This window comes from Anomaloglossus baeobatrachus, chromosome 11 (genome assembly GCF_048569485.1).
Source record: "Anomaloglossus baeobatrachus isolate aAnoBae1 chromosome 11, aAnoBae1.hap1, whole genome shotgun sequence".
Lineage (NCBI taxonomy): Eukaryota > Metazoa > Chordata > Amphibia > Anura > Aromobatidae > Anomaloglossus > Anomaloglossus baeobatrachus.
The window spans coordinates 176,573,580-176,598,202 of record NC_134363.1 but is presented as its reverse complement, the minus strand read 5'-3'; the positions used below and the strand labels follow the sequence as shown (position 1 = coordinate 176,598,202).

The following is a 24,623-nucleotide window of genomic DNA, read 5'->3' as shown; positions in this document are numbered from 1 at the left end:
AGGGCGATGCGACGCCCATGGGGCGAAGAGCTCTGCAATTTATATAGGAAATATGTAAGTAATAAAACTTTTTTTTAATTACTTTCATATTACACAATTTTACAACACAGGGATGGGTAGGGAGGTGTAATTAGGGCACACATGCGTCTGCTGATAGATCAGAATGCATATTGTATGTGACAGGTTCCCTTTAACAGGAAAGGGTTCTTTACAGTTAGAGCAGTCAGACTGTGAAATGCCCTAAAACAACAGGTAGTAATGGCAGACAATATAACAGCTTTTATAGGAGGGCTGGATGATGTCCTCTGTACACAACAATGTAGGTTATAAATGAGTTAGTGACAAAATGTATAATTGGTGGAGGAAGGTTGAACTTGTTGGACCGGGGGCTTTTTTCAACCTTTGTACGTAAAGTGGTTCCCAGGGCTCCTGGAGTACCAACATGACCGCCGGACCAGGTCCCTACGAATATTTTTGATCAGCTTTAACAGATGTGAACATAGACTGACGATTACTTTGTGTTAATTGTATGGAGGTGAACGATCCTTACTGCAAAAGTCCAGTCTGCATCTTCCTGACAGCAGCCCCCCCCCCCATTTACTCCATAGGCCAATATCAGCCCAATGGGGCACTTAGTTGTCATTGTGATTTATTTTAGCAAATTTGCCCAAAGAGCAAAAATAAAAATATATACCGTATATACTGGCGTATAAGACGACTTTTTACCCCCTTAAAATAATGGCTACAGTGGGGGGTCGTCTTATACGCCGGATATTAAGGAATAACGTTTGGAACTCCATTCTATGTCTGAACTGGGTGCAAAAAACCTAAAAAACATCACTATGGGGAGATAAGGTATGCACACCAGTGACTATGGAAGGGGAATACATGGAATAGCAGAAACTGCTGTGTGAATACGGTCATGAAAAATTCAATAGCTATTTGTAAGAATGAAATGTGAAAAATGGAACCTGCATTACTGCCATGAATATATGAATAAAGAGAAATTTAGCTACTGAATTGATCAATGCAGAAGAGCCCCAACACTACGCCAAAGTATTTCTCTACGTTGGGGTCCCTAGCTTGTGTGTGTCCTCTCATGCAGTTAAAAAACTTACCGTGTATGGGACGCTGAGACCCAGGCTATATATGCGTATAATGTGGATTGGCAATAGGTGTGTATGGGGAGGGTTCACAAACGAAAAACTACTAACATTAAGGAATAACGTTTGGAACTCCATTCTATGTCTGAACTGGGTGCAAAAAACCTAAAAAACATCACTATGGGGAGATAAGGTATGCACACCAGTCACTGGTGTGCATACCTTATACGCCGGATATACGGGGGGGGGGGGGTGTATGTACACTGCAGCGTCCAGGGGAGGTGGGGGCAGCAGCTCTGGAGCACAGGGGAACGCTGCGGGCTGCATCCTTTGATCTCCTGCACCCGCTCATATAATATGCACAGCCGCTGTCCATCTCCAATGGTGCTGAAATCGCACGCAGTGAGGGGCTGGGGCAGCGGTGCATATTATATGAGCCTGCGTCCCAGTGTGATCGCACATGGCCACCCCTGTGTTAGATTTGGCCCCCAGGCTGCTGCTCATTCTAAAATAAAAAATCTTTACTTACCCCTGCAGCGTTTCTCCCCGTGTCCCTGCTTCCACTGTGATCAGGCAGAGAGCTCAGCCTGCTGTGCCGATCACATGACCGCACTGACAACCAGGAAGTGGAAGAACAGAAGCACGGAGCCAGACAGGAGGGAGCTCAGCGCTGGAGGAGGTAAGGAAAGAGGGTTTTATTTTACTATGGGCAGCAGCCTGGGGGCCATATCTGACACAGGGGGACTTGTGCGATCTATAGGGGCCATGGGCAGCACTATGGGGGCGATATCTGACACAGGGGGACTTGTGCGATCTATAGGGGCCATGGGCAGCACTATGGGGGCGATATCTGACACAGGGGGACTTGTGCGATCTATATAGGGGCCATGGGCAGCACTATGGGGGCGATATCTGACACAGGGGGACTTGTGCGATCTATATAGGGGCCATGGGCAGCACTATGGGGGAGATATCTGACACAGGGGGACTTGTGCGATCTATATAGGGGCCATGGGCAGCACTATGGGGGAGATATCTAACACAGGGGGACTTGTGCCCATTATGGGCCCCGGTGAGCTGCTTCTAACCCCACAGATGTATGCCCTGCCAATCCCCCCCCCCCGCCGATGACGCGGGTGCTGTACCCGCCGAGCCGCGGGTGCAGGCCCCACAGAGCAGCAGAGTTGTGTGTATTTGTCTGTATGTAGCAGAGTTGTATGTGTTTGTCTGTATGTAGCAGAGTTGTATGTGTTTGTCTGTATGTAGCAGAGTTGTGTGTGTGTGTTTGTCTGTATGTAGCAGAGTTGTACGTGTTTGTCTGCATGTAGCAGAGTTGTGTGTGTTTGTCTGTTTGTAGCAGAGTTGTGTGTGTTTGTCTGTATGTAGCAGAGTTGTGTTTGTCTGTATGTAGCAGAGTTGTATGTGTTTGTCTGTATGTAGCAGAGTTGTATGTGTTTGTCTGTATGTAGCAGAGTTGTGTGTGTTTGTCTGCATGTAGCAGAGTTGTGTTTGTCTGTATGTAGCAGAGTTGTATGTGTTTGTCTGTATGTAGCAGAGTTGTATGTGTTTGTCTGTATGTAGCAGAGTTGTATGTGTTTGTCTGTATGTAGCAGAGTTGTGTGTGTTTGTCTGTATGTAGCAGAGTTGTGTGTGTTTGTCTGTATGTAGCAGAGTTGTATGTGTTTGTCTGTATGTAGCAGAGTTGTGTGTGTTTGTTTGTAGCAGAGTTATGTGTGTTTGTCTGTTTGTAGCACAGTTGTGTGTGTTTGTCTGTTTGTAGCAGAGTTGTGTGTGTCTGTTTGTAGCAGAGTGTAGTACCATTGTTTCAGTCCAGTTGTGGCTTTATACAGCAGGGAGGAGCATTCCTTGCTGTACTAAGTGAACATTGGAGCAATTGATCTGTCAATGGCCCTTTAAAAACATTGTACGGCTCTCGCGGAATTAAAATTAACATATTGCAATCAAAGCAGACTTTTTTTCATTTGGGAGCGGGGTAGTCTTATACAGTGAGTATATCCCAAATTCTATATTTTTAGGGCAGAAGTTGGGGGTCGTCTTATACGCCCAGTCGTCTTATACGCCGGCATATACGGTAACATGATACTATGTATAGAATTCTTTACATACTCAGTGACTGTACTCACCAGTAATAATATTAGCGCCACTAAACACCAATTAATGAAACTCTTCCATTTGTGTTTCAGAAAAAGAAAATCAAAAGCGATGGGCACCCTAAAAAACAACAAAAAAAAGTATGAGTCTGCAATCTTTATTACTTTTCTGCCCTCCCTGATGACCTGGGTACTTCCCACCCTCTCCGCACTCTGATCTGTCAGGTACAGCCTCCACCCTCTCCCTGATGGTATCTCTAACACTGACAAGGCAGGGAGAGAGAAGATATGGCTGACCAGGAGCGGTGTGCTTTCATATCTATAGAAAGTAGCAACAAGATAGCCAACTATGTAAAAGAGCTGCACAGTCTCTACAACAGAAAACCTATTGGAAAAATGTTACTGAAAACTATGTATCTCTAACACTGACAGAAAGGAGGGGGAGAGAAAATATGGTACACCAGGAGTGGTGTGCTATCATATCTATAGAAAGTAGCAACAAGATAGCCAACTATGTAAAAGAGCTGCACAGTCTCTACAACAGAAAAGCTGTGGAAAAATGTTACTGAAAGCCATGTATGTCTAACACTAACAGAAAAGAGTTGAGAAAGGCCTGTTGAGAGAAAATATGGCTGACACCACCAGGAGTGGTGTGCTTTAATATCTATAGAAAGTATCAACAGGATGGCCAGCTATGTAAAGAAGCTGCACAGGTTCTACAACAGAAAATTTGTGGTAAAAATGTTAATGAAGTATATATGTCTCTAACACTGACAGAAAGTAGGGGGAGAGAAAATATGGCTGACACCACCAGGAGTGGGGTGCCAACATATCTATAGAAAGTAGCAATAGGACGGCCAGCTATGTAAAGAAGCTGCACAGACTCTACAACAGAAATGCTATGGGATAAATGTTACTGAAAACTATGTATCTCTAACACTGACAGAAAGGAGGGGGAGAGAAAACATAGCTGACACCACCAGGAGTGGTGTGCTATTATATCTATAGAAAGTTGCAACAGGATAGCCAGCTATACACAGAAGCTGCACAGACCCTACAACAGAAAAGCTGTGGGGAAAAAAATGTTACTTAAAACTATGTAAAAGAAGGGAATTTTGTTTACTTACCGTAAATTCCTTTTCTTCTAGCTCCAATTGGGAGACCCAGACAATTGGGTGTATAGCTTATGCCTCCGGAGGCCACACAAAGTATTACACTAAAAGTGTAAAGCCCCTCCCCTTCAGCCTATACACCCCCCGTACTGCTACGGGCTCATCAGTTTTGGTGCAAAAGCCCGAAGGAGGAAAAAATTATAAACTGGTTTAAAGTAAATTCAATCCGAAGGAATATCGGAGAACTGAAACCATTTAACATGAACAACATGTGTTATACAAAAACAGGGGCGGGTGCTGGGTCTCCCAATTGGAGCTAGAAGAAAAGGAATTTACGGTAAGTAAACAAAATTCCCTTCTTCTTTGTCGCTCCTTATTGGGAGACCCAGACAATTGGGACGTCCAAAAGCAGTCCCTGGGTGGGTAAATAATACCTCATAATAGAGCCGTAACGGCTCCGTCCTACAGGTGGGCAACTGCCGCCTGAAGGACTCGCCTACCTAGGCTGGCATCTGCCGAAGCATAGGTATGCACCTGATAGTGCTTCGTGAAAGTGTGCAGGCTCGACCAGGTAGCTGCCTGACACACCTGCTGAGCCGTAGCCTGGTGTCGCAAGGCCCAGGACGCTCCCACGGCCCTGGTAGAATGGGCCTTCAGTCCTGAGGGAACCGGAAGCCCCGAGGAACGGTAAGCTTTGAGAATTGGTTCCTTGATCCACCGAGCCAGGGTTGACTTGGAAGCTTGTGTCCCTTTACGCTGACCAGCGACAAGGACAAAGAGTGCATCCGAGCGGCGCAGGGGCGCCGTTCGAGAAATGTAGATCTTGGCGGACGTAGGTTTCCTAGCCTGTCTCATAGTGGCAATGACCTCTTGAGATAATCCTGAAGACGCTAGGATCCAGGACTCAATGGCCACACAGTCAGGTTGAGGGCCGCAGAATTCAGATGGAAAAACGGCCCTTGAGACAGCAAATCTGGTCGGTCTGGCAGTGCCCACGGTTGGCCGACCGTGAGATGCCACAGATCCGGGTACCACGACCTCCTCAGCCAGTCTGGAGCGACGAGGATGGCGCGGCGGCAGTCGGCCCTGATCTTGCGTAACACTCTGGGCAACAGTGCCAGAGGAGGAAACACATAAGGAAGCCGAAACTGCGACCAATCCTGAACTAAGGCGTCTGCCGCCAGAGCTCTGTGATCTTGAGATCGAGCCATGAATGTTGGGACCTTGTTGTTGTGCCGTGACGCCATTAGGTCGACGTCCGGCATCCCCCAGCGGCAACAGATCTCCTGAAACACGTCCGGGTGAAGGGACCATTCCCCTGCGTCCATGCCCTGGCGACTGAGAAAGTCTGCTTCCCAGTTTTCTACGCCCGGGATGTGAACTGCGGATATGGTGGATGCTGTGTCTTCCACCCACAGCAGAATCCGCCGGACTTCCTGGAAGGCTTGCCGACTGCGTGTCCCCCTTGGTGGTTGATGTAAGCCACCGCTGTGGAGTTGTCCGACTGAATTCGGATCTGCTTGCCTTCCAGCCACTGCTGGAACGCTTTTAGGGCAAGATACACTGCCCTGATCTCCAGAACATTGATCTGAAGTGAGGACTCTTGCTGAGTCCACGTACCCTGAGCCCTGTGGTGGAGAAAAACTGCTCCCCACCCTGACAGACTCCAGTCCGTCGTGACCACCGCCCAGGATGGGGGTAGGAAGGATTTCCCCTTCGATAATGAAGTGGGAAGAAGCCACCACCGAAGGGAAGCTTTGGTTGCCTGAGAGAGGGAAACGTTCCTGTCTAGGGACGTCGGCATCCTGTCCCATTTGCGTAGGATGTCCCATTGAAGTGGACGCAGGTGAAACTGCGCGAAAGGAACTGCCTCCATTGCTGCCACCATCTTCCCTAGGAAGTGCATGAGGCGCCTCAAGGGGTGTGACCGACCCTGAAGGAGAGATTGCACCCCTGTCTGTAGTGAACGCTGTTTGTCCAGCGGAAGCTTCACTATCGCTGGAAGAGTATGAAACTCCATGCCAAGATATGTCAGCGATTGGGCCGGTGTCAGATTTGACTTTGGAAAATTGATGATCCACCCGAAACTCTGGAGAATCTCCAGAGTAACGTTGAGGCTGTGTTGGCATGCCTCTTGAGAGGGTGCCTTGACCAGCAGATCGTCTAAGTAAGGTATCACTGAGTGACCCTGAGAGTGGAGGACCGCAACTACTGTAGCCATGACCTTGGTGAAAACCCTTGGGGCTGTCGCCAGGCCGAACGGCAGTGCCGCGAACTGAAGGTGTTCGTCTCCTATGGCGAAGCGCAAGAAGCGCTGATGCTCTGGAGCAATTGGTACGTGGAGATAAGCATCCTTGATATCGATCGATGCTAGGAAATCTCCTTGTGACATTGAGGCGATGACGGAGCGGAGGGATTCCATCCGGAACCGCCTGGTCCTTACGTGTTTGTTGAGCAGTTTTAGGTCCAAAACAGGACGGAAGGACCCGTCCCTCTTTGGAACCACAAACAGGTTGGAGTAGAAACCGTGGCCCTGTTGCTGAAGAGGAACCGGGACCACCACTCCTTCTGCCTTCAGAATGCCCACCGCCTGCAGAAGAGCCTCGGCTCGCTCGGGAGGCGGAGATGTTCTGAAGAATCGAGTCGGAGGACGAGAGCTGAACTCTATCCTGTAACCGTGAGACAAAATGTCTCTCACCCAACGGTCTTTTACTTGTGGCAGCCAGGTGTCGCAAAAGCGGGAGAGCCTGCCACCGACCAAGGATGTGGTGTGAGGAGGCCGTAAGTCATGAGGAAGCCGCCTTAGTAGCGGCACCTCCGGCGGTCTTTTTAGGGCGTGATTTAGACCGCCATGCGTCGGAGTTCCTCTGATCCTTCTGAGGCCTTTTGGACGAGGAGAATTGGGACCTGCCCGCACCCCGAAAGGACCGAAACCTCGACTGTCCCCTCCTCTGTTGGGGTGTTTTTGGTTTGGCCTGGGGTAAGGATGTTTCCTTTCCCTTGGATTGTTTGATGATTTCATCCAATCTCTCACCAAACAAACGGTCGCCAGAAAATGGCAATCCAGTTAAGCACTTTTTGGAAGCCGAATCTGCCTTCCATTCCCGCAGCCACAAGGCCCTGCGTATTGCCACCGAATTGTCGGCTGCAACCGCCGTACGGCTCGCAGAGTCCAGGACAGCATTAATAGCGTAGGACGCAAATGCCGACGTTTGAGAGGTTATGGACGCCACCTGCGGCGCAGACGTACGTGTGAGTGCGTCAATTTGCGCCTGACCAGCTGAGATAGCTTGGAGTGCCCATACGGCTGCGAATGCTGGAGCAAAAGACGCGCCGATAGCTTCATAGATGGATTTCAACCAGAGCTCCATCTGTCTGTCAGTGGCATCCTTGAGTGAAGCTCCATCTTCCACTGCAACTATGGATCTAGCCGCAAGTCTGGAGATTGGAGGATCCACCTTGGGACACTGAGTCCAGCCCTTGACCACGTCAGGGGGGAAAGGGTAACGTGTATCCTTAAGGCGCTTGGAAAAACGCTTATCTGGACAAGCTCGGTGTTTCTGGACTGACTCTCTAAAGTCAGAGTGGTCCAGAAACATACTCTTTGTACGCTTGGGAAACCTGAAACGGAACTTCTCCTGCTGAGAGGCTGACTCCTCCACTGGAGGAGCTGAGGGAGAAATATCCAACATTTCATTGATGGACGCAATAAGATCATTCACTATGGCGTCCCCATCAGGAGTATCAAGGTTGAGAGCGGCTTCAGGATCAGAATCCTGATCAGCTACCTCCGCTTCATCACACAGAGAGTCCTCTCGCTGAGACCCTGAACATTGTGATGATGTCGAGGGGATATCATAGCGAGCTCGCTTAGTCGGTCTGGGGCTGCGGTCCGTGTCAGAGACCTCACCCTGGGATCCATGAGACACCCCGGGAGGACATTTCTGTTCCAACTGAGGGGAACCAGGGGACAATGATAACACAGTGCCCCTGGCTTGAGATGCCGGCCTGGACTGCAAGGCTTCTAATATCTTAGCCATAGTCTCAGAAAGTCTTTCAGTAAAAACTGCAAACTCCGTCCCTGTCACCTGGACAGTGTTAACAGGTGGTTCTCCCTGGGCCGCCCTTAGCAGAGGCTCCGGCTGAGAAAGTGCCACAAGGGCCGGGCATTGCACACAATGAGGGTCAGTGGAACCTGCCGGCAGTATAGCCGTACATGCTGCACAGGCAGCATAGTAAGTCTGTGCTTTGGCACCCTTGCTATTTGTGGACGACATGCTGTTGTCTCCTCTGAGCAATACAGGAGGGTATATAGACAAAAATCAACAGTGCACCATACAGTGTAAAGTATAGTCTATAATCATGTAATCTATAGGTACACTTCTGCACTAGTGGGGCCAGCACCACAGGTGCTGCTTACCGCCCGCGCAATGCGGTTGTGTGGGCACCAGAAATCCTGCCTGGGTCTCCCTGAGCTTGTCTGTCCTCTCCAGCGTTAGCAGAGCTGAGAGGAATGGCTGCCGGCGTCCTGAGGAGAGGAGGGAGCCGTGGGCGTGACCCAGAAAAGTGCGGGAACTGGTGCCCCACTGTGCAGAGTGAGGGGGGTGGAGTATGCAAAGCATGCTCCAGCCCTCAGTGCTGCCGTCCTGTACAGCGTCCCGCCCTTCCCCTGATTGGCAGGGCTGGGGGCGGGAAGAAAACGAGACTAGGCCGCAAAAGCCGGGGACTCGAGTTATAAGCGCGGCCGCCGTATAAGCGCGGTCGGCGCGGAAGTCCCCGGCGCACTAACAGTCCCAGCCGCGCCGTAGTGATAACCATGGCAGCGGCGGTCAGCGCGGCAGTCCCCCTACACGAACACACTCAGCGACGCTGAAGTGTCTAATGGCACAAACGCAGTCAGCGCTGCTGTCCCCGGTGCACTAGCACACCCAGCAATGCTGGAGTGTTGCTGTGCGCGGTCCCCACGGGGACACAGAGTACCTCAAAGTAGCAGGGCCATGTCCCTGAACGATACTCGGCTCCTATCCAGCATGGTCCTCAGGAGCTGTGGATGGAGCACGGTCTCCTGTGCCTGGAGACCGAAAGGATCCCACTTCACCCAGAGCCCTAATTGAGGGATGGGGAAGGAAAGCAGCATGTGGGCTCCAGCCTCCGTACCCGCAATGGATACCTCAACCTTAACAACACCGCCGACAAGAGTGGGGTGAGAAGGGAGCATGCTGGGAGCCCTGTTATGGGCCCTCTTTTCTTCCATCCGACATAGTCAGCAGCTGCTGCTGACTAAGCTGTGGAGCTATGCGTGCATGTCTGACCTCCTTCGCACAAAGCATAAAAACTGATGAGCCCGTAGCAGTACGGGGGGTGTATAGGCTGAAGGGGAGGGGCTTTACACTTTTAGTGTAATACTTTGTGTGGCCTCCGGAGGCATAAGCTATACACCCAATTGTCTGGGTCTCCCAATAAGGAGCGACAAAGAAAGTTGAAAATAAACAATATAAAAAAAAAAAAAAATCAGTGCAAAGGTGGAAATGGCCTCTAATGGTTACATAAAAGATCACCTCTTAATCCCTTCTTTGGGTCTTGGTGTACAGTACAGCACGTGTGACCACCGCTCCCACACACAGTGAATGAAGACGCACTCGCACATACAATCGCTCCATTCACACTGGGGACACGTGGCCATAATTCCCAGGGTCTGTGATGGTCCTAGTGGTCAGACCAGCACTAATGTCGTCTTTCCTGTGGAGGGAAAACCCCTTTAAGAGATTTCCAGTCTCCCAACATAATTGAGCACTACAGCTGCCGCTCTATAATAAATGCACCGTCGGGCTGAGATCTGTACCGCCACTGTGTTCTGTACAGGCTTTGATGTAGACTTCAAAAGGGAACTGAGATCCACGGAGAGGACCATATGGATGTGCACGGGAATATTTCAGATGTTACAACTCATGCTGAATTAAAGGGGTCTTACATCCAAAAAAATAGAACCATTCTTACAACAATGCTTCTTACCCGAGTACAACACTAAAAGGCCAGCCCCAAAAAGCCCCGGCTGCCACCCCCAGCACGGCCACCGAGACCTTCTCTATGTACCAGCCCGTCATGGCGATCAGCGTGGTGTACATGCAGAAACTGCTGGGGAGGAACGCTGCGGGAGGAAAGAAGGAAACAGTAAGAACAGCAGCAAATACAAAATTTACCACATTTTACATCTATCTCGTGGATAGGTAAAAAAATGTAAGAGATGGGAATACCCCTTTAACTCCTTCCTGACTCGTTTATTGAGCGGTCTCAGGAGCTTAAGTTAAACAGTCGGCACCCGCCTCCATCAGCAGCGACCGGAGCCAACTATCATTGCTGCTGATCACCGCTTACATGCCGCTGTCATATCTCGAACAGCAGCATTTAAGTGGTACGATGAAATGACGCAACACAATCACATTGCATAAATATAATAATCACCTACCGGCTGCAGAGCAAAACATTCCCGTGCTGAGGACAAGGAACGCCAACATCAGCCGCCCAACATGGAGGCCAAACCTTTTACACACGGCCCTAGAGAGAGATGGAAAGTATAATGTATGTGGTTAACACTGTGCTGGGGGCTGGGGCATACACGTATCACAGGGCGCAACAGAGATCTAGGGCTCAATACAGGCGAAAGCCGATATAAATATATATCCTCCCCTGGCAGCGCGGCGGCCATGACACTGGGATCACGGTCACCAATCCAACTAAGGCCAACAATGTGGGATAAAGATTGTCAGCCTTAATGGGGACAGGGAACCATATAAGTGATAGCAACCTCTGTACAGCACTGTGGTGCATGTTGGTGCTACATAGATATATTAATTATACAAACAGCATTTTGTGTTTTCTCATAACATCTCTAAGGGAACCTGTCAAGAGAGTTGTGTTAACTAGTGATGAGCGGGCACTACCATGCTCTGGTGCTCAGTACTCGTAACTAGTGATGAGCGGGCACTACCATGCTCGGGTGCTCTGTACTGGTAACTAGTGATGAGTGAGCACTACCATGCTCGGGTGCTCTGTACTGGTAACTAGTGATGAGTGAGCACTACCATGCTCAGGTGCTCAGTACTCGTAACTAGTGATGAGCGGGCACTACCATGCTCAGGTGCTCAGTACTCGTAACTAGTGATGAGCGGGCACTACCATGCTCGGGTGATCAGTACTCGTAACTAGTGAAGAGCGGGCACTACCATGCTCAGGTGCTCAGTACTCGTAACTAGTGATGAGCGGGCACTACCATGCTCGGGTGATCAGTACTCGTAACTAGTGAAGAGCGGGCACTACCATACTCAGGTTCTCAGTACTGGTAACTAGTGATGAGTGAGCACTACCATGCTCGGGTGCTCTGTACTCGTAAATGGTGATGAGCGGGCACTACCATGCTCGGGTGCTCTGTACTGGTAACTAGTGATGAGCGGGCACTACCATGCTCGTGTGCTCGATACTCGTAACTAGTGATGAGCAGGCACTACCATGCTCGGGTGTTCTGTACTGGTATCTAGTGATGAGTGAGCACTACCATGCTCGGGTGCTCTGTACTCGTAACTAGTGAAGAGCGGGCACTACCATGCTCGGTACTCGTAACTGGTGATGAGCGGGCACTACCATACTCAGGTTCTCAGTACTCGTAACTAGTGATGAGCGGGCACTACCATGCTCGGGTGCTCAGTACTGGTAACTAGTGATGAGCGGGCACTACCATGCTCAGGTGCTCAGTACTCGTAACTAGTGATGAGCGGGCACTACCATGCTCAGGTGCTCAGTACTCGTAACTAGTGATGAGCGGGCACTACCATGCTCAGGTGCTCAGTACTCGTAACTAGTGATGAGCGGGCACTACCATACTCAGGTTCTCAGTACTCGTAACTAGTGATGAGTGGGCACTACCATGCTCGGGTGCTCTATACTCGTAACTAGTGAACAGCGGGCACTACCATGCTCGGTACTCGTAACTGGTGATGAGCGGGCACTACCATACTCAGGTTCTCAGTACTCGTAACTAGTGATGAGCGGGCACTACCATGCTCGGGTGCTCAGTACTGGTAACTAGTGATGAGCGGGCACTACCATGCTCAGGTGCTCAGTACTCGTAACTAGTGATGAGCGGGCACTACCATGCTCAGGTGCTCAGTACTCGTAACTAGTGATGAGCGGGCACTACCATGCTCAGGTGCTCAGTACTCGTAACTAATGATGAGCGGGCACTACCATGCTCGGGTGATCAGTACTCGTAACTAGTGATGAGCGTGCACTACCATGCGCGGGTGCTCAGTACTCGTAACTGGTGATGAGCGGGCACTACAATACTCAGGTTCTCAGCACTCGTTACTAGTGATGAGTGAGCACTACCATGCTCAGGTTCTCAGTACTCGTAACTAGTGATGAGTGAGCACTACCATGCTCGGGTGCTCTGTACTCGTAACTAGTGATGAGCGGGCACTACCATGCTCGGGTGCTCAGTACTGGTATCTAGTGATGCGTGAGCACTACCATGCTCGGGTGCTCTGTACTGGTATCTAGTGATGAGTGAGCACTACCATGCTCGGTACTCGTAACTAGTGATGAGCGGGCACTACCATGCTCGGGTGCTCAGTACTCGTAACTGGTGATGAGCGGGCACTACCATGCTCAGGTGCTCTGTACTCGTAACTAGTGATGAGCGGGCACTACCATGCTCGGGTGCTCAGTACTCGTAACTAGTGATGAGCGGGCACTACCATGCTCGGGTGCTCAGTACTCGTAACTAGTGATAAGCAGGCACTACCATGCTCAGGTGCTCTGTACTCGTAACTAGTGATGAGCGGGCACTACCATGCTCGGGTGCTCAGTACTGGTAACTAGTGATGAGCGGGCACTACCATGCTCAGGTGCTCAGTACTAGTAACTAGTGATGAGCGGGCACTACCATGCTCGGGTGCTCAGTACTGGTAACTAGTGATGAGCGGGCACTACCATGCTCGGGTGCTCTGTACTGGTATCTAGTGATGAGTGAGCACTACCATGCTCGGTACTCGTAACTAGTGATGAGCGGGCACTACCATGCTCGGGTGCTCAGTACTCGTAACTAGTGATGAGCGGGCACTACCATGCTCGGGTGCTCAGTACTCGTAACTAGTGATGAGCGGGCACTACCATGCTCGGGTGCTCAGTACTCGTAACTAGTGATGAGCGGGCACTACCATGCTCGGGTGCTCAGTACTCGTAACTAGTGATGAGTGAGCACTACCATGCTCAGGTGCTCAGTACTCGTAACTAGTGATGAGCGGGCACTACCATGCTCAGGTGCTCTGTACTCGTAACTGGTGATGAGCGGGCACTACCATGCTCGGGTGCTCAGTACTCGTAACTGGTGATGAGCGGGCACTACCATGCTCGGGTGCTCAGTACTCGTAACTGGTGATGAGCGGGCACTACCATGCTCGGGTGCTCAGTACTCGTAACTGGTGATGAGCGGGCACTACCATGCTCGGGTGCTCAGTACTCGTAACTGGTGATGAGCGGGCACTACCATGCTCGGGTGCTCTGTACTGGTAACTAGTGATGAGCGGGCACTACCATACTCAGGTTCTCAGTACTCGTAACTAGTGATGAGCGGGCACTACCATGCTCGGGTGCTCAGTACTGTTATCTAGTGATGCGTGAGCACTACCATGCTCGGGTGCTCTGTACTGGTATCTAGTGATGAGTGAGCACTACCATACTCGGGTGCTCTGTACTCGTAACTAGTGAAGAGCGGGCACTACCATGCTCGGTACTCGTAACTGGTGATGAGCGGGCACTACCATACTCAGGTTCTCAGTACTGGTAACTAGTGATGAGCGGGCACTACCATGCTCGGGTGCTCAGTACTCGTAACTAGTGATGAGCGGGCACTACCATGCTCGGGTGCTCAGTACTGGTAACTAGTGATGAGCGGGCACTACCATCCTAGTGTACTCGGTACTCGTAACCAGCAGTTGGATGCTCCGATAGGTGCAACATGAGTACCAAACTATAATAATAGTCAATCAGGAACTCAAGTATTTTTCCAGAAAATCTTCCCCATTGACTTCCATTGTACCTGGGTTTTTGAGTCTCTCCCATTCAAGCATCAACTGCTCGGTACGAGCACCCGAGCATGGTAGTGCCCACTCATCACTAGTTACCAGTACTGAGCACCTGAGCATGGTAGTGCCTGCTCATCACTAGTTACGAGTACTGAGCACCCGAGCATGGTAGTGCCCACTCATCACTAGTTACCAGTACTGAGCACCTGAGCATGGTAGTGCCTGCTCATCACTAGTTACCAGTACTGAGCACCCGAGCATGGTAGTGCCCGCTCATCACTAGTTACCAGTACTGAGCACCCGAGCATGGTAGTGCCCGCTCATCACTAGTTACCAGTACTGAGCACCCGAGCATGGTAGTGCCCGCTCATCACTAGTTACCAGTACTGAGCACCCGAGCATGGTAGTGCCCGCTCATCACTAGTTACTAGTACTGAGCACCTGAGCATGGTAGTGCCCGCTCATCACTAGTTACCAGTACTGAGCACCCGAGCATGGTAGTGCCCGCTCATCACTAGTTACCAGTACTGAGCACCTGAGCATGGTAGTGCCTGCTCATCACTAGTTACCAGTACTGAGCACCCGAGCATGGTAGTGCCCGCTCATCACTAGTTACCAGTACTGAGCACCCGAGCATGGTAGTGCCCGCTCATCACTAGTTACCAGTACTGAGCACCCGAGCATGGTAGTGCCCGCTCATCACTAGTTACCAGTACTGAGCACCGGAGCATGGTAGTGCCCGCTCATCACTAGTTACCAGTACTGAGCACCCCGAGCATGGTAGTGCCCGCTCATCACTAGTTACCAGTACTGAGCATCCGAGCATGGTAGTGCCCGCTCATCACTAGTTACCAGTACTGAGCACCCGAGCATGGTAGTGCCCGCTCATCATTAGTTACTAGTACTGAGCACCCGAGCATGGTAGTGCCCGCTCATCACTAGTTACCAGTACTGAGCACCCGAGCATGGTAGTGCCCACTCATCACTAGTTACCAGTACTGAGCACCTGAGCATGGTAGTGCCCGCTCATCACTAGTTACCAGTACTGAGCACCCGAGCATGGTAGTGCCCGCTCATCACTAGTTACCAGTACTGAGCACCCGAGCATGGTAGTGCCCGCTCATCACTAGTTACCAGTACTGAGCACCCGAGCATGGTAGTGCCCGCTCATCACTAGTTACCAGTACTGAGCACCCGAGCATGGTAGTGCCCGCTCATCACTAGTTACCAGTACTGAGCACCCGAGCATGGTAGTGCCCGCTCATCACTAGTTACCAGTACTGAGCACCCGAGCATGGTAGTGCCCGCTCATCACTAGTTACTAGTACTGAGCACCTGAGCATGGTAGTGCCCGCTCATCACTAGTTACCAGTACTGAGCACCCGAGCATGGTAGTGCCCGCTCATCACTAGTTACCAGTACTGAGCACCCGAGCATGGTAGTGCCCGCTCATCACTAGTTACCAGTACTGAGCACCCGAGCATGGTAGTGCCCGCTCATCACTAGTTACTAGTACTGAGCACCTGAGCATGGTAGTGCCCGCTCATCACTAGTTACCAGTACTGAGCACCCGATCATGGTAGTGCCCGCTCATCACTAGTTACCAGTACTGAGCACCTGAGCATGGTAGTGCCTGCTCATCACTAGTTACCAGTACTGAGCACCCGAGCATGGTAGTGCCCGCTCATCACTAGTTACCAGTACTGAGCACCCGAGCATGGTAGTGCCCGCTCATCACTAGTTACCAGTACTGAGCACCGGAGCATGGTAGTGCCCGCTCATCACTAGTTACCAGTACTGAGCACCTGAGCATGGTAGTGCCTGCTCATCACTAGTTACCAGTACTGAGCACCCGAGCATGGTAGTGCCTGCTCATCACTAGTTACGAGTACAGAGCACCCGAGCATGGTAGTGCCTGCTCATCACTAGTTACGAGTACTGAGCACCCGAGCATGGTAGTGCCTGCTCATCACTAGTTACGAGTACTGAGCACCCGAGCATGGTAGTGCCCGCTCATCACTAGTTACGAGTACAGAGCACCCGAGCATGGTAGTGCCCGCTCATCACTAGTTACGAGTACTCAGCACCTGAGCATGGTAGTGCCCGCTCATCACTAGTGGTGACCAAACCGCAGGCAGCATGGATCAGCTCCTTGATGCACGATTGTAGCTACATATATTATACAGAGAAAATATACTTTGAAGATCCCGCCAGAGAGTAGACTAGTCCGCTGTCGCTCATGGATGCCTTCAGGTGACTGACAGGTCTCTTCGTAGCAATTGGTAGATGGACTCCAGCGCAGCAGCGTCTCTCACCTTTGATGATTTAGATAACCCCCTTTAGAACGATTATTATATGATTGGATACTTACTTGTAGAAATAAAGCTCACATACACAGCTACAGAAAGCCAAAAAGCAGCGGATGAAGTAGAAGACCAGCACCTGTGAGATGAAAGATGAAAAATTACTTTCCACCAATACGTCCAATATTATGAGCAAAAGGACGGCACGGCGGCTCAGTGGTTAGCACTGCAGTCTTGTGGTGGCTCAGTGGTTAGCACTGCAGTCTTGTGGTGGCTCAGTGGTTAGCACTGCAGTCTTGTGGTGGCTCAGTGGTTAGCACTGCAGTCTTGTGGTGGCTCAGTGGTTAGCACTGCAGTCTTGCAGAGCTGGGGTCCTGGGTTCAAATCCCACCAAGGACACTATCTGCAAGCAGCTTGTATGTTCTCCCTGTGTTTGCATGGGTTTCCTCCGGGTTCTCCGGTTTCCTTCCACACTCCAAAGACATACGGATAGGGACTCTAGATTGTGAGCCCCAATGGGGACAGTGTTCCCAATGTATGTAAAGCGCTGCGGAATATGTTAGCGCTATATAAAAATAAAAATGTATTTATTTGTTTAAAAGGACAATGGAGACCAAATGGGAAGAATATAAGAAATCATAGAAGCAACATAAAATAAAAGCCATGATCATTGTCCGGCTACCTTGTTCGTCTGGAGGATGTTGGCATGGAACCAGGCAGGTAAAGCGTGCAGCCACAGGTAGGCATAGGAGCGGACCGCGTAGGCCGGAGAATATTCCCACGTCTGGAAGCCTTTGCCATATACGAGGTAGTGAGTCTAACAACAAAGTAATGAGAACACAAGTATTAAAATCAATGAAAAGTAATAATTTGCTAATTTTCTTTCATTTTGAATAATTTGCAATGAACTGATACTTTGGGCAAAACATAAAAAGCCAAAACCAATTCATTAACCCCAGTAATTCTAATATAGCCTGGATGTGAGCTCTGTGTGTCTCCCAGTAATATAGGCTGGATGTGAGCTCTGTGTGTCTCCCAGTAATATAGGCTGGATGTGAGCTCTGTGTGTCTCTCCCAGTAATATAGGCTGGATGTGAGCTCTGTGTGTCTCTCCCAGTAATATAGGCTGGATGTGAGCTCTGTGTGTCTCCCAGTAATATAGGGTGGATGTGAGCTCTGTGTGTCTCTCCCAGTAATATAGGGTGGATGTGAGCTCTGTGTGTCTGCCAGTAATATAGGCTGGATGTGAGCTCTGTGTGTCTCCCAGTAATATAGGCTGGATGTGAGCTCTGTGCGTCTCTCCCAGTAATATAGGCTGGATGTGAGCTCTGTGTGCCTCTCCCAGTAATATAGGCTGGATGGGAGCTCTGTGCGTCTCTCCCAGTAATATAGGCTGGATGTGAGCTCTGTGCGTCTCTCCCAGTAATATAGGCTGGATGTGAGCTCTGTGCGTCTCTCCCAGTAATATAGGCTGGATGTGAGCTCTGTGCGTCTCTCCCAGTAATATAGGCTGGATGTGAGCTCTGTGCGTCTCTCCCAGTAATATAGGCTGGATGTGAGCTCTGTGCGTCTCTCCCAGTAATATAGGCTGGATGTGAGCTCTGTGCGTCTCTCCCAGTAATATAGGCTGGATGTGAGCTCTGTGCGTCTCTCCCAGTAATATAGGCTGGATGTGAGCTCTGTGCGTCTCTCCCAGTAATATAGGCTGGATGTGAGCTCTGTGCGTCTCTCCCAGTAATATAGGCTGGATGTGAGCTCTGTGCGTCTCTCCCAGTAATATAGGCTGGATGTGAGCTCTGTGCGTCTCTCCCAGTAATATAGGCTGGATGTGAGCTCTGTGCGTCTCTCCCAGTAATATAGGCTGGATGTGAGCTCTGTGCGTCTCTCCCAGTAATATAGGCTGGATGTGAGCTCTGTGCGTCTCTCCCAGTAATATAGGCTGGATGTGAGCTCTGTGCGTCTCTCCCAGTAATATAGGCTGGATGTGAGCTCTGTGCGTCTCTCCCAGTAATATAGGCTGGATGTGAGCTCTGTGCGTCTCTCCCAGTAATATAGGCTGGATGTGAGCTCTGTGCGTCTCTCCCAGTAATATAGGCTGGATGTGAGCTCTGTGCGTCTCTCCCAGTAATATAGGCTGGATGTGAGCTCTGTGCGTCTCTCCCAGTAATATAGGCTGGATGTGAGCTCTGTGCGTCTCTCCCAGTAATATAGGCTGGATGTGAGCTCTGTGCGTCTCTCCCAGTAATATAGGCTGGATGTGAGGTCTGTGTCTCTCCCAGTAATATAGGTTGGATGTGAGGTCTGTGTGTCTCTCCCAGTAATATAGGCTGGATGTGAGGTCTTTGTGTCTCTCCCAGTAATATAGGCTGGATGTGAGGTCTGTGTCTCTCCCAGTAATATAGGTTGGATGTGAGGTCTGTGTGTCTCTCCCAGTAATATAGGCTGGATGTGAGGTCTTTGTGTCTCTCCCAGTAATATAAGTTGGATGTGAGGTCTTTGTGTCTCTCCCAGTAATATAGGTTGGATGTGAGGTCTTTGTGTCTCTCCCAGTAATATAGGTTGGATGTGAGGTTTCTCTTCCATCCGTCACTTACAGGTTCCCAGTAGTTGAAGGTTTCATCGCAGTCGGAGATGTTGCTCAGCAATGCGGCACAGAAGCGGGCAGAGATCAGGCATTTAAACGCGGTGGCTCCTTCAGGCGCCCACACTTGTCCGGGCTTTGTACACGCAGATCTATGAGTACCAGACATGACAGCATTAATAATCAAACAGGCGGAGATCCCATACAGGGCGCCCCTGCAAGAAATTCATTGTGCGGCAAATGGGTGACGTCAGGAAATACGGACAGCACATACCCGACCTTCCTTGTGCAGTAATAAGGAATCTAGTGTAGGAGTGATATGTCAATCAGCCGCGGTGCTCGCAGCGTCACCAAAGCATTTTTCCTGCCAGAACATGCAGATTTGGTTGCACGGGGCCTAAGGCGGTCTGCGTACGTTGAGTATTTGGTTGCAGAATTTTCTTCACCATATCTGCATCTCTTGGCAGAAAAAACGAAGCACAAAAACGCTGAAAGTGACTTGCTGCAGATTATTTCTGCATCAAATCTGTAAGTGAAAAAAAACTCAACATGTACAAAAAACTTCTGTCATTGACTTTGCGGGAATAAGGATTTGCTTTGCAGTTTTGTGACAAAAACTGCAGAAAAAAAAATAATAATCGCACCGTGTGCACATTCTCTATCTGCTGCATGTGAATTTGTGCTGCGGATTTTACTCCTTCTAACATACAAGTAAAATCCAAAGCGGAAAATGCATCCGGGGCCATGTCTGCAGCTTGTATACAGCATCCAGGATATAGGAACAGGATACAGAAGGCAAAGAGATGAATATTGGGGATCGTATTGTTTGGGCACTGATATCGGGGGACAGGTGTGTGGGGCACTGATATCGGGGGCCGGTGTATGGGGCACTGATATCGGGGGGCAAGTTTGTGGGGCACTGATATCGGGGGGCAGGTGTGTGGGGCACTGATATCGGGGGGCCGGTGTGTGGGGCACTGATATCGGGGGGCAGGAGTGTGGGGCACTGATATTGGGGGGCAGGAGTGTGGGGCACTGATATCGGGGGGCAGGTGTGTGGGGCACTGATATCGGGGGCAGGTGTGTGGGGCACTGATATCGGGGGCAGGTGTGTGGGGCACTGATATCGGGGGCAGGTGTGTGGGGCACTGATATCGGGGGCAGGTGTGTGGGGCACTGATATTGGGGGCCGGTGTGTGGGGCACTGATATTGGGGGCCGGTGTGTGGGGCACTATCAGGGGGCAGGTGTGTGGGGCACTGATATCAGGGGGCAGGTGTGTGGGGCACTGATATTGGGGGCAGGTGTGTGGGGCACTGATATCAGGGGGCAGGAGTGTGGGGCACTGATATTGGGGGCCGGTGTGTGGGGCACTCTCAGGGGGCAGGTGTGTGGGGCACTGATATCAGGGGGCAGGTGTGTGTGGCACTGATATCAGGGGGCAGGTGTGTGGGGCACTGATATCAGGGGGCAGGAGTGTGGGGCACTGATATCAGGGGGGAGGAGTGTGGGGCACTGATATTGGGGGGGAGGAGTGTGGGGCACTGATATCAGGGGGCAGGTGTGTGGGGCACTGATATTGGGGGGGGAGGAGTGTGGGGCACTGATATCAGGGGGCAGGTGTGTGGGGCACTGATATCAGGGGGCCGGTGTGTGTGGCACTGATATCAGGGGGCAGGTGTGTGGGGCACTGATATCAGGGGGCACGTGTGTGGGGCACTGATATCGGGGGCACGTGTGTGGGGCACTGATATCGGGGGCCGGTGTGTGTGGCACTGATATCAGGGGGCAGGTGTGTGGGGCACTGATATCAGGGGGCAGGTGTGTGGGGCACTGATATCGGGGGGGCAGGTGTGTGGGGCACTATCAGGGGGCAGGTGTGTGGGGCACTATCAGGGGGCAGGTGTGTGGGGCACAGATATCAGGGGGCAGGTGTGTGGGGCACTATCAGGGGGCAGGTGTGTGGGGCACTGATATTGGGGGGCAGGAGTGTGGGGCACTGATATTGGGGGGGCACGGAGTGTGGGGCACTGATATTGGGGGCCGGTGTGTGGGGCACAGATATCAGGGGGCAGGTGTGTGGGGCACAGATATCAGGGGGCAGGTGTGTGGGGCACTATCAGGGGGCAGGTGTGTGGGGCACTGATATTGGGGGCAGGAGTGTGGGGCACTGATATTGGGGGGGCAGGTGTGTGGGGCACAGATATCAGGGGGCAGGTGTGTGGGGCACAGATATCAGGGGGCAGGTGTGTGGGGCACTATCAGGGGGCAGGTGTGTGGGGCACTGATATTGGGGGGCAGGTGTGTGGGGCACTGATATTGGGGGGCAGGAGTGTGGGGCACTGATATTGGGGGGCAGGAGTGTGGGGCACTGATATTGGGGGCCGGTGTGTGGGGCACTGATATTGGGGGCCGGTGTGTGGGGCACTGATATCAGGGGGCAGGTGTGTGGGGCACTGATATCAGGGGGCAGGTGTGTGGGGCACTGATATCAGGGGGCAGGTGTGTGGGGCACTGATATCAGGGGGCAGGTGTGTGGGGCACAGATATCAGGGGGCAGGTGTGTGGGGCACAGATATCGGGGGGACAGTGTGTGTGGCACTGATATTGGGGGCAGGTGTGTGGGGCACAGATATCGGGGGGCAGGTGTGTGGGGCACTGATATCGGGGGGCAGGTGTGTGGGGCACAGATATCGGGGGACAGTGTGTGGGGCACTGATATTGGGGGCAGGTGTGTGTGTGGCACTGGGTCTCTATGTGACATGCAGCCAGCACTTCCTTCCCATTAATGTGCACACATCTCGTCACCTCACGTCATCCCCCCGTTACGTCACTGCACACAGCCCACCACCCTTGTTTCCGATTCTGCCCTCACTCTGCTCTCTGCTCCGGCCCCCGGTTCTCTTCTTTGTGTTTTCCGCTGTTTTCCTCCCTTTCTCCGCCGGTTCCTTTCCATCGGTGCCGAGCTCCCTTGGACGCCATTGCTACTGAGGGCAGGAGAACTCACTTCCGCGTTCGGGTTAGTAGTAGTGAGGGATTGGCAGACGCCATCTTTACTCCTGGCGCCTTGGTTTCTTCGTGCGCATGCGCGGTGTGGCCGCTCAGGTGAGACGTGGACGAGCCAGAGATCGTCAGGAGCAGGTTCTGTGCTGTTACACACAGGCCGCATTCATTATTGAATTTTGGTATCTACTGCAGTTAACCCTTTGGTAGAATATAAAATGGACATCACAGGCAGGAGCTTGATGTTTGTCCAGGTGACCTCACATTGCACCTATTAACCCCTCAGATGATGCAGTCAGTAGCCGCAGCATCTAAGTGGTTACACCAATGGAGGGCGCTCCTGTCACCACATCCCCTGTGATGCGATCACACAGGGTCCATAATGAGCAATATCGTGCCCAACTCCACCCTGGGTGTGCTTACTTTTGCAAGTAGTAAACCCTGCCCTCCCCTTTTCAGCTTACTTTCTAGGCTGGTTTTCCTAATACCAGGCGAGTCCCGGGATGCATCATTTTATTAGCGGCACTTTCTCTGATTCCAATACTATAACATGATGGGAATTCTGTTTGCACACTTGGGGTCTCCTTTAAACCTTCCACCCTTTAAAGGTGCTCCTACCCCCGATAGCTGTGACCGGTTATCATTCCTGACTTCTCCATACACCTGACATTCATTGTGCCCAATCCGTTACCCAGTGATGTGGATCCTCGGCGTGGATGAGCAGACGGCACGGACTTATTGCGGTGGCGCAGCAGGGAGATCCGATGAATCAGAGGTTAAGTAATGGCAACAGACGTAGCAGAGTTGTATTTGCAAGGGGGGGTTTCTGAGGCTGGACTGGCAGTGCCATGTAGCAGAACCATTAAAGTGAGGATTTGGAGTAACAGAGCCAAGTTACGTGGGAGGTTCAATGAAGCAGAGCTTACTGAGCGATGAGGAATCAAATTAGCAAAACAGAATTGCACAGGTGGTCTCAGTAGAAAAGAGGTGATCCATTGCTGAGTCAACTTTGCTGTAGCAGAGCTGACCCGGGAACACAGCAGATCTAACCCAGTGACATAGCAGAGCTGGAGCAGCAGAGCTGACCCAGCAATGCAGTAGAGTTGAGCCAGCAACGCTGCAGAGCTGACCTGGCAACGCAGGAGAGTTGAGCTGGCAACGCGGCAGAGCTGGATCAGCAACGCAGCAGAGCTGAGCTCGGCAATGCAGCAGAGCTGAACCAGCAACGCAGCAGAGTTGAGCTAGCAACGCAGCAGAGCTGACCTGGCAACGCAGGAGAGTTGAGCTGGCAACGCGGCAGAGCTGGATCAGCAACGCAGCAGAGCTGAGCTCGGCAATGCAGCAGAGCTGAACCAGCAACGCAGCAGAGTTGAGCTAGCAACGCAGCAGAGCTGGATCAGCAACACGGCACAATTGAGTTTGCAGCACAGTTCCACATAGCACAGAGTTCAGTACAGTGGCAGGACCTGAACATGGAGAAAGTCTGTAGCAGTGGTGTGAATGCCAATCACCTGAATACTCAGTCCCCGTCTGGCCACCTGCACATGACTATACGGTGACAGAAATAAGAGGAGCAGAGAAAACCGGCAGGAGGAGGCTGAGGGTGCAGCACCCAACCCTGGATCCAGGAGAGGCGACCTCATCCTTCCCTTCCACATTATGACCTGCTGAAATCGGCAACTTTAATGGGGTGTCCAGGACTTGGGTATTGATGATCTATCTGTGACGGGGTATGCAACAGAGCAGTGAGGGACGCCAGGCCAAGGAACAATCCAAAGGGCTTTATTGGAACCACAAAGATAAAGCAGCAAACATAAATATAAATCCTTCAAATCTGCAAGGAGTCCACAACAAAAAAAACAAAAGATCCAGGGGCACCGCCTGGTATTCCGATTGCCAGGGGAATTAGGGCAATGGTCCTTATATGAGTTCCTTGAGTCCAACAGGTGAACAACAAAACACAATCCCACGTGGCCGCGGATCTCCGGTCTGTAACAGTCCACACACACAGACCCCAGGATCCAGCCTCAGCTATGGATCCTAGTCCTTCTCCAGCCGAGCTCCAACTAACTGCTCTAACATGTTCTTCTCTCCTGGGATCAGCCCCTTAGGTGGGCACACCTCCCCCTGGGCCATTGGATGCATGAATGGACTTTAGACTGCTGGCTCTGTTTCTGTTTACCAAGTTGTAGATTGGAGAAGTCCCATGCTGAGAAGAACAATAATATATATGCAACCCCCACCAAATCAATCACAATAGCTACTGCTGAAGCCTGATTGCAGTATGATCCAGGCTGGGGGGAAGGTATGGTCACTTACATTCCAAGGACAT

At 51.3% G+C, this 24,623-nt stretch overlaps 1 protein-coding gene across 2 annotated transcripts in view; it reads right to left on the bottom strand.

Annotated features, from left to right (window-relative positions):
* ALG9 (ALG9 alpha-1,2-mannosyltransferase) overlaps positions 1–22,274 on the bottom strand; it is a 121,988-nt gene extending 99,714 nt beyond the window's left edge. For both annotated transcript variants that reach the window (XM_075329179.1, XM_075329180.1), the window contains exons 1-7: positions 22,164–22,274; positions 19,303–19,441; positions 17,391–17,525; positions 16,777–16,847; positions 10,793–10,881; positions 10,339–10,474; positions 3,248–3,335 (exon numbers count right to left, since the gene is read on the bottom strand). In XM_075329179.1, coding sequence (XP_075185294.1) covers positions 3,248–3,335; positions 10,339–10,474; positions 10,793–10,881; positions 16,777–16,847; positions 17,391–17,525; positions 19,303–19,441; positions 22,164–22,270 — 765 coding nt within the window. In that variant the 5' untranslated portion in view covers positions 22,271–22,274. The remainder of the gene's footprint in view (positions 1–3,247; positions 3,336–10,338; positions 10,475–10,792; positions 10,882–16,776; positions 16,848–17,390; positions 17,526–19,302; positions 19,442–22,163) is intronic.
* Positions 22,275–24,623: the final 2,349 nt, after the last annotated feature.